Source organism: Triturus cristatus, chromosome 7 (genome assembly GCF_964204655.1).
Source record: "Triturus cristatus chromosome 7, aTriCri1.1, whole genome shotgun sequence".
NCBI classification, from domain to species: domain Eukaryota; kingdom Metazoa; phylum Chordata; class Amphibia; order Caudata; family Salamandridae; genus Triturus; species Triturus cristatus.
The window spans coordinates 812,393,340-812,406,483 of record NC_140590.1 but is presented as its reverse complement, the minus strand read 5'-3'; the positions used below and the strand labels follow the sequence as shown (position 1 = coordinate 812,406,483).

At 45.9% G+C, this 13,144-nt stretch overlaps 2 protein-coding genes across 2 annotated transcripts in view; one reads left to right on the top strand and one right to left on the bottom strand.

The window, feature by feature from the left end:
* Positions 1–13,144, top strand: part of LOC146810625 (platelet-derived growth factor receptor-like protein) — a 119,221-nt gene that overhangs the window by 58,781 nt on the left and 47,296 nt on the right. The window lies entirely within an intron of this gene.
* Positions 4,259–13,144, bottom strand: part of CCDC69 (coiled-coil domain containing 69) — a 127,979-nt gene continuing 119,093 nt past the window's right edge. The window contains exons 4-9 of the mRNA XM_085617681.1: positions 12,267–12,354; positions 10,355–10,428; positions 8,402–8,503; positions 7,413–7,532; positions 5,886–5,983; positions 4,259–5,273 (exon numbers count right to left, since the gene is read on the bottom strand). Coding sequence (XP_085473807.1) covers positions 5,099–5,273; positions 5,886–5,983; positions 7,413–7,532; positions 8,402–8,503; positions 10,355–10,428; positions 12,267–12,354 — 657 coding nt within the window. The 3' untranslated portion in view covers positions 4,259–5,098. The remainder of the gene's footprint in view (positions 5,274–5,885; positions 5,984–7,412; positions 7,533–8,401; positions 8,504–10,354; positions 10,429–12,266; positions 12,355–13,144) is intronic.

Below are 13,144 nucleotides of genomic sequence, written 5' to 3'. Positions count from 1 at the left end.
AGGTGAGTGACTGCACCCGCCTGAGAGTACAGGTGGGTTGCCGCCTTCACAGTGAAACATGGAGCAGCTTCAAAGCAGACACTCCCTTTTTCAAGTGAATACCCTGGCCCCAGAGCAGCGGGAGTTCGTGGCTGCCCTGTGTGCAGCACATTCATCGTAATGCGGCACATTTTCCTTGTTTGCGCCAGGCACACCTTTTAAAAGGTCACCCGGTGCAAACAAGGAAAATGCGCTGTATGTATGATATGGCCCGAGGCGCCCACAAAATGGAGCTGGAAACAGGTCACCGCAAAGAGGTGGAAATCCAAAGAGGCAAGCCTTTGCATCAAGTGTGATAGCAGGGAAACAGGAAGTATGAGGTATGTCCTCAAGGATTATCCAAGGTGCAGAGATGTTGCTAAAAATATTTTCTAAGGTTCTTGTCAAAGTAAGATTTCCCTAGAAAAATGACAAACAAAACTGTGCATCAGTCTAGAAAAACACAAGCTGTAACCCATCTATGCACCGTTTCTGTCATCCATTACCAAATTAGTGGCAAATGCAACTTAAAGCAGATATATATATTCCCTTACAAATATGTCAGTTGATGGGGTGTTAAGGAATGAATCCAAAATCTAAATATTACGGGCCCTTGTGGGTATCTTTGGGTCATGACCTGCGTCCCATAAATCGCCCGCCAGCTCCCAGGGATATATGACATGGACTTTGGCCACATACCTGCTAGCCCTGCCTGTTGCCCCTACTAATGAGGGTGCCCTGAGTATCCAGTGGCCGTGGCCTGTATCTTTCTGTCAATTTGTGAGCCAGCCGAGCTGTTCCATGCCAACACCTTAGCCCACAGTGTTTGTGGCTATGCACAATGTTTATGCACCTCAATGCATCGTGAGAGGTCAACAGCACAAGTCAGGGGCTTTGAGAACACCCTCTGCCCAATATTCCTGCACACAGTGCCTGATGGGCAAGGCTGTGGTCATGCACAGGAGGCATGGGGAACAGCATTTGGCTTGTAAAGTGCTCTTGTAGTCCACTGGTTATTTCCTAGTCACCCTATCGCTGGGTCCTACGCTCACATTTTGGTGGGGATTTTAAAGCACATAATTGGTATGGCCAGCTCTGTGCCTCTGCTGTCGAGACTTAGGAGAATGGCTACCCAGAACCCATGTAGCCAATACAGATACCTTGCCAATAAAGTACTTTTTAGTTTGATTGGCAACTCCCGGTGTCTCATGGAAAACAAAGAATATCACTAGTTAATCACAGTTCTATGCTACAAGTGTTAGGGATTCATTTAAAGGAGAACTCTTCGATTACAGGTGGTCCATCACGTTTAATGGTGCTTTATGTATTATACGCCATGTGGAAAATATTACCCTGTCACCATTTGTTCATAACTTGTAGAGCTATAGATTCACATGCTCTGTATGTTCCTCTCACCTAGTGTTGGACCCGGATGATTGCAACTTGTTTTTCTTCGAAGGAGTTTGAGTCACAAGACGTGTTGTGACTCCACTCTTGGTCCACAATGCACCAGCATGCTGGCTCCACATCAGATTGTTTTCCACTCAGCGGTTGAGTAGTGTCAAAGACAGAGATGGAGTATCCTGTGAATACTAAAGGGAATGAAAAGGGCAGAGGACATTTGTCAGCATCGCTAGCTTCTGGGGAGGACGGTGGGCACACGTGAATCTACAGCACTAAAGGCTACAAATAGATGGTAATAGGCTAAGCAACATTTTCCATTTGTAGCATGTGTGGCTGTAGACACACATGCTTTAAGTTAATTGTAAAGCAGTTCCTCTTCAAAGTTAGCGAGCAGATGACAGAGAGGTTTGAAACCGTGTTCTTCGGACAGCTTGGCCAATTAGAGCGTGCTGACATGCTAGAAAGCCTATGCAATATTGCTTTGCAGATATCTGCTAAAGGCATATTACTTAGAAAAGCTAAGGGGGCTCCTTTTGGTGTTTGGAGTGAGCTCTAGGGGGCACAGGGAGCGTGCACTTGGCCTTAGCATAAAAAGTCTGAATGCACTTGATGATCCATCATGCAATACCTGCTTTAGAAAGGGATCTACCTCTGTGGGGTTTGGCAAAAGCTACAAAAAAGAACTGGACTGTAAGACTGTCTTAGTTCTATCAATATTGTACATGAGTGCCATTTTAACCTCTAGGGTGTGAAGGGCACTTTCTACAGTCTCTGGTTGCAGGAAAAAGACTGGCAAGTCAATGGTCTGGCTCATGTAAAAAGATTAGGCAAATGTTTGCAGCAATTTGAGGTCGGTATGAAGGACTACCCTATCTTTGTGAACCTAGATGAAAGATTCCTGTATTGTAAAAGTCTAAAGCTAACTAACACATCTGAGGGAGGTGATTGCAGCCAATAAGGCTACTAGGAATGTGTGAAATTTGCATAATTTGCTTTTGCACAGTTATGCAAAATCACCACAAAATTATGCTTAAATATGTTAAATGCAAAATTGGAATTTAGTGTTGTATTTCATTGGGAAAATCGTCCTCATGAACACTTTGGACGTGAGGATGTATTTTGTGTAAATGCAAAAAATAAAAGCAATGAGAACAACAGGCATTCTCAATTCATCATTCGCTGTAAGTTTTCATCATGAACAGAGCATTCATGGTAAATTTGTAGCCTTATATTATGCAATGTGGTGTTACAGCATAATTTTGGCACTTTCACATAACCCGAGGAATGCAAAATTACTGAAATCACGCTAATTTTGGTGGCGTAACACAAATTTATCCAGGGCTAAAGGCTCACTTCCAAGTCAAGAACTGTAGGTCGCATGAGTGTAAGGGCTGAGTTGTGTGAGGACCACATTGAGGTTCCACACAGAACCTCTTAAGAAACACCATAAAGGCCTTAATGACGGCAACCTTAAAACAATGAGTGTTGTCCGTTTTGTAGGTCCACTGCTACTGTGATTGAGTGTAAGCGTATGGAAGTGTAAGGCTGCCCTTTATAGGTGTAGAAGGTTACAGACAACCTTCTTAAAAGGGTTTAACTGCTTGGAGATACACTAGTATATAAATGTGTTTCAGATGACTGCATAACAGGCACGAGTAGTAGGCTTTTGCTCCTCTAACAATATAAGTATGCTTTCCTCTGAAAGTTTGAGATAGCCGAACTCTAGGAACATGGGTGCCAGATCACGAGGTTCAGCTGTCTGGAATCTGGGTGTCTGAGCTGGCCTCTTTGCCGAGTTAGAAAGTCCGAACTCAGCTGTAACTTCTAGTGGGATTGAATAACATCTCTAGGAGTGCTGAATACCAGGACCGCTTTGTCCAGGTTGGTGCAGCTAGCTCTTCTGTAGTGCTTTGCCCATGGACTGTGCGTGTGAATACCTGGAGGTGAAGATTTTGCATTCTGCATTTTCAAAAGTTGAAAACAAGTTTATGGTCAGGGAGCACCACCGATTAGATTACTTCTGAAGGACTTGTGGGTGGAGTTCCCACATATGGACGTGTTGATGGGACCTGCTGAGCAGGTCCAAAATGTTATTCTCCACTCCTGGCAAGTGCTCCATCAACAGGTGAATGTTGTTGTGTGCCGACTGTGCAGGAACCTGAAGAGAATTAGCCCACCCTGCTTCTGGATGGACTTTGCCTTGTTCATGTCAATTGTAATTTTGTGGGAGCATGTGGTCCACCAGGGGTGTAAACAGCTGCTCCTGACCAAAGGGACATTTAAAAGATGCCTTCTCCAATAGATGACTGAGAAGACTCGAGGTTAATCAAGCTCTGGAGCAAGGAGGCACAGTGCGTCGAAGGCTAAATGTCGGAGACCTCAGGTTTGATGTCCTGGTGTTGCATGAAGGATCTTCCGGTAGGCAGGAATGTTAGTTTTGTGTACGGGGTTAGATGTGTGAGTAGCTAGTATTTAGAAAACTGGTGTGCAATACATCATTCCCAGAGCAGTGTTCCCTTATGTATGAGCCCAAGTCAGAAGAAAACAATCTGAGGGGGAGACCGCGTGCTGGTACACTGAGGACCAAAAGCATGAGTCAGAAAAGGTCTTGTGACTCAAACTTTTTTGAAGAAAAACAAGTTGCAAACTTCTGGATCCAACACTAGATGGCAAGAGTATGTATAGCATGTGTATCTACAGCCACACGTGCTACAAATGCATCGTTCTGCTCACATTATCCCTATACGTTTATGAAACTCACCCTTTATGTGACAGAGTCTGTAATACTGTTTCACAATTCCCACATCCCCCAACCCATTGAAGATAAAGCCTCAGCCACAGGGTGATAAAACCAGTTTATTTCAGAGTCTCTTTGCTTCATTTCTTGACACATAAGGAGTTGGACAACGCGCCCTACGTTTTGTGATGAAGTCCGTCAGAGACATTTGAGCTTATTTAAAAGAATAAAAATACAGTTTATGAATCATTGGGTGGAGTGGGTGATTAAACAGATTCGCTATGGAAAACATGACTACTCCTTCCAGCACCAGCCAGTGCTTGTAGCGGGCATGTCCAGCCATGTAACAGGAAGATATAGAACGCCAGATGGAGAAAGATGGCAGCAATAATGAGGATTGTCTGCATGGCTTCGGGAATGTCTCCTTTTCCCTTGTGTCACCAGGTTGAGCTTGGAGTGTAAGGATCCGTGCAAAATCATCTTGATGGCGAGTGATAGGGCTGAGGAGACATGCAAATGCGTTGCGTGGTTTTTCCATTCCATGAGAATCATGGCAAACTGTAAATTAAAATATTGCGCCACTCTATGCTGTGTGTTGTTTGGCAACCACTGGACCCATTTCTACAGCCAACTCCATTAAGATGAAAAGGTGGCAGGGTGTCTTTGACCACCATGCTGTTCCTCCTACGCAGATCCTTCCTAGGAGTGAAATGTCAGTGCTGGTTAGCTGAACCAAGATGCAAAATACTGTCTTTCTTAAAAGAAAACACGCAACCACAGTTCTATATACCGCTTTCTCATTACTGTAGCTCTTGGAGGTGTTTTGGACTCTACGGTGAGGATCCAAGCACAGCAGAGTTTCAGACTAGCATTGAGTGTCTTTTGCTATTCCTGGATCTTCATTGCTTTCTGCCACCCTCTCACATTTTTGGTTGGCTTCTACGTTGCAAGGAGTGGCACCTCGGCTGCCACACTAGAAAGCTGAAAGGCTGGCAACGTCTTGTTGTTAAGAACCCGATAGAGCAGCTCTTCCTTCTCATGGTGAACCTGTTGCCTGGCGAGCGTCTCTCGCTCTAGCGCTTCTTGCATGGACTGCAGTTCCTCAGACATCCGCCTGTAAAACAGAAGGACATCATGATCCACAGCTACCGAGGCTGCACCAGTCCAAAATACAGGAAGCTTCATTTCCCACCCCCACCCCACACAGACTAAGGTAAGCTTGTCGTCCTGACTTGGAAGGTTCTAAAGGCGACTGTTCTCGCCGCCATACAAAAAGAAATGACCCCTGAGCAAAAAATCAATATGCTACCCACTCTAAGTCCTGAACATGAAATGGCCAGCCTAAGCGCCACACAAAAAAACATAACTTCTCTGGGCACAAAACACAATGGCAAAATCATTCTGGGTAATAAGATGGGCCCCGAAAAGACGCAAAACAAAAGGAATACCAGTTTGGGTATCAAACAATATGAACAGTCAGGGTACCAAACTACATATCACAAAACCAGACTGTGCACCAAATACATCTCATTTACAGCTTGGGCAACATACAATAAGACAAGACACACCTGCCATCAAACAGTAGGGCAAAATAAATCTAGTCACCAGATACTTGACATGAGCAATCTAGGGTCCTATCAGTAGGATATGACCGGCTGGAGTGTGCTATAAGCAATGGTGCAACCATCCACTTTGCAAGGACCGCAAATAGTTACATTTCTCATACCTTGTGACGGACACGTGGTTCTGGATCTGAACATGCAAATTTTCGTTGTCCTGTTGAAGAGCAGACACCTTCTCCTCTAGCAACAGGTTTCTCTCCATCTGCAATGGTCCCACAGAAAGAGAAGATAAAATGGAAGACGCGATTACTCGTCTCAAAAGGACAGACGCAGCCAGGCTAATACAGTCTTGAGGAGTATGAAATTTAATGAAGAAGAAAATTCATACTGTGGTATTTATTCAAAATATACACAGTATTGGAAATACATTTATAAAAACTAACAACCACTTTACTTGGGGGAATGTTTTTTGGGGGATAATTTAGCAGTTATATTGTCAAGTTGTTCATTGTCCATGCATACCACCAGAGTGAGGTTCAAGGGGCATATTTCCACAGACACTGATACTCAGGGGGTGTAAGGAAAGGAACCCATGCATACCACCAGAGTGAGGTTCAAGGGGCATATTTATACAGACACTGATACTCTGGGGGTGTAAGGAAAGGAACCCATGCATACCACCAGAGTGAGGTTCAAGGGGCATATTTATACAGACACTGATACTCTGGGGGTGTAAGGAAAGGAACCCATGCATACCACCAGAGTGAGGTTCAAGGGGCATATTTATACAGACACTGATACTCAGGGGGTGTAAGGAAAGGAACCCATGCATACCACCAGAGTGAGGTTCAAGGGGCATATTTATACAGACACTGATACTCAGGGGGTGTAAGGAAAGGAACCCATGCATACCAAAGAGTGAGGTTCAAGGGGCATATTTATACAGACACTGATACTCTGGGGGTGTAAGGAAAGGAACCCATGCATACCACCAGAGTGAGGTTCAAGGGGCATATTTATACAGACACTGATACTCTGGGGGTGTAAGGAAAGGAACCCATGCATACCACCAGAGTGAGGTTCAAGGGGCATATTTCCACAGACACTGATACTCAGGGGGTGTAAGGAAAGGAACCCATGCGTACCACCAGAGTGAGGTTCAAGGGGCATATTTCCACAGACACTGATACTCAGGGGGTGTAAGGAAAGGAACCCATGCGTACCACCAGAGTGAGGTTCAAGGGGCATATTTCCACAGACACTGATACTCAGGGGGTGTAAGGAAAGGAACCCATGCATACCACCAGAGTGAGGTTCAAGGGGCATATTTATACAGACACTGATACTCAGGGGGTGTAAGGAAAGGAACCCATGCATACCACCAGAGTGAGGTTCAAGGGGCATATTTATACAGACACTGATACTCTGGGGGTGTAAGGAAAGGAACCCATGCATACCACCAGAGTGAGGTTCAAGGGGCATATTTATACAGACACTGATACTCTGGGGGTGTAAGGAAAGGAACCCATGCATACCACCAGAGTGAGGTTCAAGGGGCATATTTCCACAGACACTGATACTCAGGGGGTGTAAGGAAAGGAACCCATGCATACCACCAGAGTGAGGTTCAAGGGGCATATTTCCACAGACACTGATACTCAGGGGGTGTAAGGAAAGGAACCCATGCATACCACCAGAGTGAGGTTCAGCAGCTTCTTCTCCAGCTCGTGCAGCTTCTCGTTCTTCATCTCAATGACAAAGTGCAGACTCTGCAGCTCCTGCTCCCAGAACTGGCCCGGGCTCCCGTACTCCTGGGGGAGAAGAGAGAGGCATGGGATCAGAGATGCAGAGGATCGATGCCGCGGAAGCTGAGGCTCCGCAGTGTCTGGATGGAGGTGCACAGGCAGAGCTGTGCTGGTGTGATGTCACACAGATGTACTGCAGGCCAGGCTTGAGGTTCACAGACAAAAAGATGTGAGAGTCGCCAAGCGCTGCAGAAAAGGACAGAATTCCTTCCGTAATAGCAAACAGTGATCCAGGTCAGCAGTGGCGTGCATCCCCAGAGACACTTGCAGGCGTGCTGCAATCTAGAAACGCCGTACATTAGCAAAGCTTTTTGTGAGACCCAGGCCTTGAAGTGAAGGGAGTTCTGAAGGGGGTGATTTCCCTATCATGGGCATGGGAGGAGGCCAGCAGAGTAGAAGTGTAATTCCGGGTCATAGTTCACTGTCAAAGTTCTATGTGGCCCGTGTGCTGGAACACCAACAAGAGCTGCAAAACTGAGGCCAGCTGACCAAGCTTTCTCTTTTTGAGCGATGCGGAGATCGCCTGAGCTGTACCAACACTTGCGTAAGTGCTTCTGATGCCTGCGTAAGTCTTGCAGACACTTGCCTTAGCTGTGATGATGCCTACTTGTAATTTTTACTGGTGCCATCCTGAGCTCGTCAGAGTTGTGATGTTTCCCACCTAAGGTTCCACTCATTTCCTGAGTCAAGCAAGCACTGGTGTCTGTACCAAAGCCTGTCTGAGTGTATGCATCTACTCTCCTGAAAGATCACGCCTACTCTACTGAATGATCATATATGCGAACCTAAACTCCTGTGCCTGTTGACTCCATTTCTCATGCCTGCTCACCTTAATGGCCATCCACATGCAGGCATGAACGCACCCCCCCGCTCACCTGGACGTGCCTCTTGTAGTCTTGATTCAGGACCGACGCCTCCACCCTTTTCATCTTCTCCTGAAAGGACCGCACCTGTGAATTCAGCAGATCCAGCTGTGCCTGAAGGAAAAGCAGTCCAAGGTTAATTCAGGCGTCTTGACCAATAAAGCGCCCCATGAGGGGCCATCAGCACAATGTGAAGCACAGCTGACCGCTCACTACGCTTGATGAAAGGTGAGGAGGGAGCTGCAGTTTATGGTTACAACCTTTTTCTTGAGTCTGTGTCCTCCATCTTGCAACCTTAAAAATTCACTGTTGAGCACACTCCCTAAATGATTGCAGTTCCATCTGATTATACATGGTTTGGAGGGGATGCAGAGCTGTGTACTGGGCCTTGCTACCTGCAAGGGGCATGTATTTGCAGTTAAGTGGGAGGACATTTACGACCACACAGGCTAAACTGGACTCGGAAGGCGGAGGTCCATCCTTAAGGAGTGTGCTGAATGGTTTGTCCAGCAGTTCAATTCATTACTATACAGAGAGAACATTTACCGAGCTCTAATCCTGCGAGGCTATAGCCCTTGGGCCAGTGATGGCATTGCGGCTATGCAACAGCCCCATCAAGGCTACCCTTCTGTGACTAAGCCAACAGATCCATGTGTTTTTAGAGTCCGTTTTCCAACCCGTTCCGACATCTCATCTTGCCCGTGCAGAACAGTCATGGACAATGTTGCGTTGTGCAGATTGCGACACTAGGGTTTCATATCCTGTGTGTGAGAAGGTGTCCCACAGATGAATACATAGTTTAAGGCTAATGGTAGAGAAGAAAGTCCAGGGTCCCTAACCTTGAACACAGGATAAAGATTTGTGGAAAGTTCTTTTTCTTCTGTGAGCTGGGCCAACAAGCTCAAAGTCTGAGCGAGCAGCCAGCAAAGCAATGGGGTGGATGAAGTAACTCAATGCATAATGGAGGCCCTGGGAAAGAGGCCAGCTCACTCTGGACTACCTCCTCTGCCCCACTCCTTGAGCCACATTCTCATACTGTGTGGCAGTGTGACAGGCCTGTGCACAAAGGTTTGGCAAAACCTTTCCAAGGCCTGCGGGAACCGTCAAGAACTATGCAGCCCATTCTGCGCCCAATTCGATTTTTCCAGCTCCACATGGGATATTTTACACCGTGGGCATCTGTGATTATAAACATTTTTCCTATGTCTCTTCATGCTTTCACCCTTTGGCCTCTATTGGCTAAAGCCGGAATTTTTAGAACTATAAAACCAACCCCATCTACCTAAGAGCGACCCAAGTCAACTACGTTCCTTGTGCCAGCTTACCAACCAGCCCAGTAGCGCTCTACCAATGCACTGAATAGTGGTACATAGGAATTCATGACCCTATCTAGCTTACAATTCTTCCTGCCACACGTACCCTAAGGGGCAGAGTGAATGTGTACGAATCTTAGCAAGAGTGACCTGTTCCTGTGTGCCACCGAATCCTTACCACATTGGCCTCACAGCATCAAACACACTTCAAACCACAAATGCAAGCCTCAGCTGGCAACCAAAGTAACATTAATAATAATCTGAGTATATTTGTTTAACCTTCTGCTGCAAGGCTTGATGGTTCACCTCGCGCAGAACTTTTCTCATACGTTTAGAATACAGTCACATCCAAGGTTATAAAACTGCGCCATTAAAACTACACGCGTCAAGGGGAAGGTGCAACGTGTGTTGAGTCTTAGGGACCCCTTCCACCTGCATGGAAATGTGAATTGGTGTAGGCCTGATTGTTGTCATATCTGTACAGTTATTGTCTAGCGCCGAGACACACATAGAAGTAGCTGTGGACGCTATAAATCAGCTCAATCATCATGAGGCATTCAGTTGTGTCCCCCATCTTTCTACAGCATTTCCCTCGGCTAAAGAGCGCCATCTCCATCAGGAATAATTCAGGATTGAGATGCAGCTCAGAGACCTGGAGCGCCGCCTGCGTTGTCTGGAACTCTTCCACCATGGAGGCCTTTTCCTGATCATGTACCCGCTGAATCTCTGCAAAGGCAAAACAACACAAGAGAGCCAGTGAGGTGAGACCGGGCGAACAAGGCATCGGTTCAGGCAGCATCGCTTTTGGGTCATTTAGTGAAATCCAGAGGCGAATCGGGGTCCATTCTTTGCGTGCCTACACTTGCAACGCCAGATCTTGGCTGCCCGATTGTTCACCTACTTTATCGGCGATGGCCCAGTTAGAACCAAAACCCTCTTGCCACTGCCTGCAGGGTTTGCGCACTGCAAGCACCACCTCTCAGAACACCCTCCCATCTTCTCCCGATGACAGAATGATAGAAACACTCGTAGCTTCTGGATTGTCAATGTAAGGAAACCAGAAATTGTTTTTGGTAATTGAGAATGTCAAATCGAAGGTGAAAATTAAGATTTAATTAATGTTTTAAAAGGCCAATGCTGACGCTAGGTCAACTGACAGAAACTCAAACTACAGCACTGTACTTTATCTAAGCAAGTATAGAAGCAGTGAGGACATGAAATAATGGAATACGCAGACTTTTGAAAGAAAGGAACCGGACGTGTCCTTTTTCCTAATGAGAAAGAAAGGAAATTATAAGAGCAATAAAATTATATAAAAAAATAAAATGAACAAACTAAAACAAAACTTCACTTTAATTCCAGTCGTTTCACAGACAGTACCCTAATACCGCCTCTTTGATGTACCTGTGCTGTCGCTTTGTCCACGACTGAATGTTGCTCTAGTCCATACCATTACTGTCAACAGCATTACGCAGTGTCATGTCTCCAGGCAATTCCCAATCCTTAGGATTATCACTGTTTAGCATTCCTCTTTTGCCGCTTCTTGCCTCCTCACCATTCCTCTGTTGTGGTTTAGTGCCTGCCTGCCCACCCTCACTCATTTTTGCTTTTCCCACCTATCCTCCTTCCGTTGCTGCTTTGCGCCCACCTTGCCTTTGCTGAATCTCCTGCCCTCCCACCCTCCATTGCTTCTTCATCTGCCTGCTATGTAGTTTTACCCCACTTCAGTTTTTTTGTGCTTAGGCAAACTGGGTTTACCAATAGGCCTCAAAGGCAAGACCTATTGGTTTTGCCAATGCTCATTTTAAAATATTAAAGTATGCAAAAATTGATGGCTAGAATGCTTGAATCAATTTCAGTCACTGGTAATTTCTCAGGGTCACATCCCATTCCATTGTTATTTTGCACATCTTGCCACCTCAGTTTGGACCCAGCTATGTGCAAATTAGTCTTGACCCTGCTCCAGTGGGAACTGTCCAGCCTGAACTGACAAGCCCATACTAGGTCGGAACCTGTCCTGGGTTGCTTGTGTTCTATTTCAGGGAGGACCTGGCTTGGCAGTTTGGGCTGAACTGTTCAGATTGGAGCAGTTTTAAGGCTGATTTGCATATATCTAGATCCAGTTAGTGATGTTAGTGTTATTGTATTGTCTTTGCATTTACATAGCACTTTAGAGTCCCTTGTGGTGCCCAAAGTGTGTTCAAGGTAGACAATTAAGTAACTGCTCTATTTGTCATTCACGGTTGAAAGAACATTGGTTATGATTTTCAACCTAAGATGCATGCATGGTATTGCGTGATGTATGGCATGCCAAATTGTAAAAAGCATTGGCATAGCCAATATGTCTCGCTTTTGGGACCTTATAAGTATTTAGTTATGCAGCACAATATCCTTGGTGCAACAACATCAACCGTTCCATGGCTAAACACTTATAAGGTCCCAAAGGCGAGACCTATTGGCTATGCCAATGCTTGTTCTTTTGGTGCCCGGACCTGGCCGTGTGCACAGATATCCTCCTCCCATCCCTGGTGACAATACCGGCCCTGACAGAACTAAATCATTACCTTTGCATTGGCTCTCATGGTCCGTTCTCAGGGCCTCGGCTTGCTCTGTCAGGCGCCTTGCTATCTCTGCGTCCCTTTCCTTCGCCGCCTGAGACACAAGCAAAGGGCGACAGGTCAACAAGGGCAGCTGAGCGTAGAATATCAGTGGTCATATGAAGATTTAACATTTGAATTTACTTAGAAGTCGAAATAACAGCACTAACAGAAGGCAATTATCCGCACTGCTGACCTTCAATACAAAAATTACTTTTCAACTTGTGTTATGTCAGTTTCACACCGAGCAGCAAAGTGTCATTCAGAAGCATGGTGACGAATTGAATTTAGAAAGTCCTACTTACACTGTAGCACGTGTCCACTTGGTGGCAGACTACCACAACAAATGACCAAATATAGTCTTAGGGGGTCCTTCAGAAATATTTACACTGCTTCAGCCGCAACATTGGCCAGGTACCTTCATACAAATAGTGGAATCAATAAATAAAGTAGTAAGACGTGCTCAGTTCAGCTGCTGGAGGTGAGGCAGTGTGGTAAGAAAAGGGGAGGTTTGTTGTGGTTGCAAGAAACAGGGTATTGCATCGATTCGCAGGCACTGACTACAGTATGACAGCGGGTGATGTGGCTTTAATCAATTGCCAACTACCGCAGCACATAGTCCAGTTTATTATTTGGAAATGAACTGGCCTTCGAGGGGCCAGCGATTAGCTGTCCAGTCCTTATAGACACGCCACCGGGACACGTGGCTGGTACTTGGGTGTAGTGAGCCCTCCGGCCACAATTGGGCTTGACCCATGAACCTGGTTATACTACACCACTGACCACACCATCCCACCGGGCACGGCCTGAGGATATAAATAAAGGGGCTCAAGACCAGAGGCGCA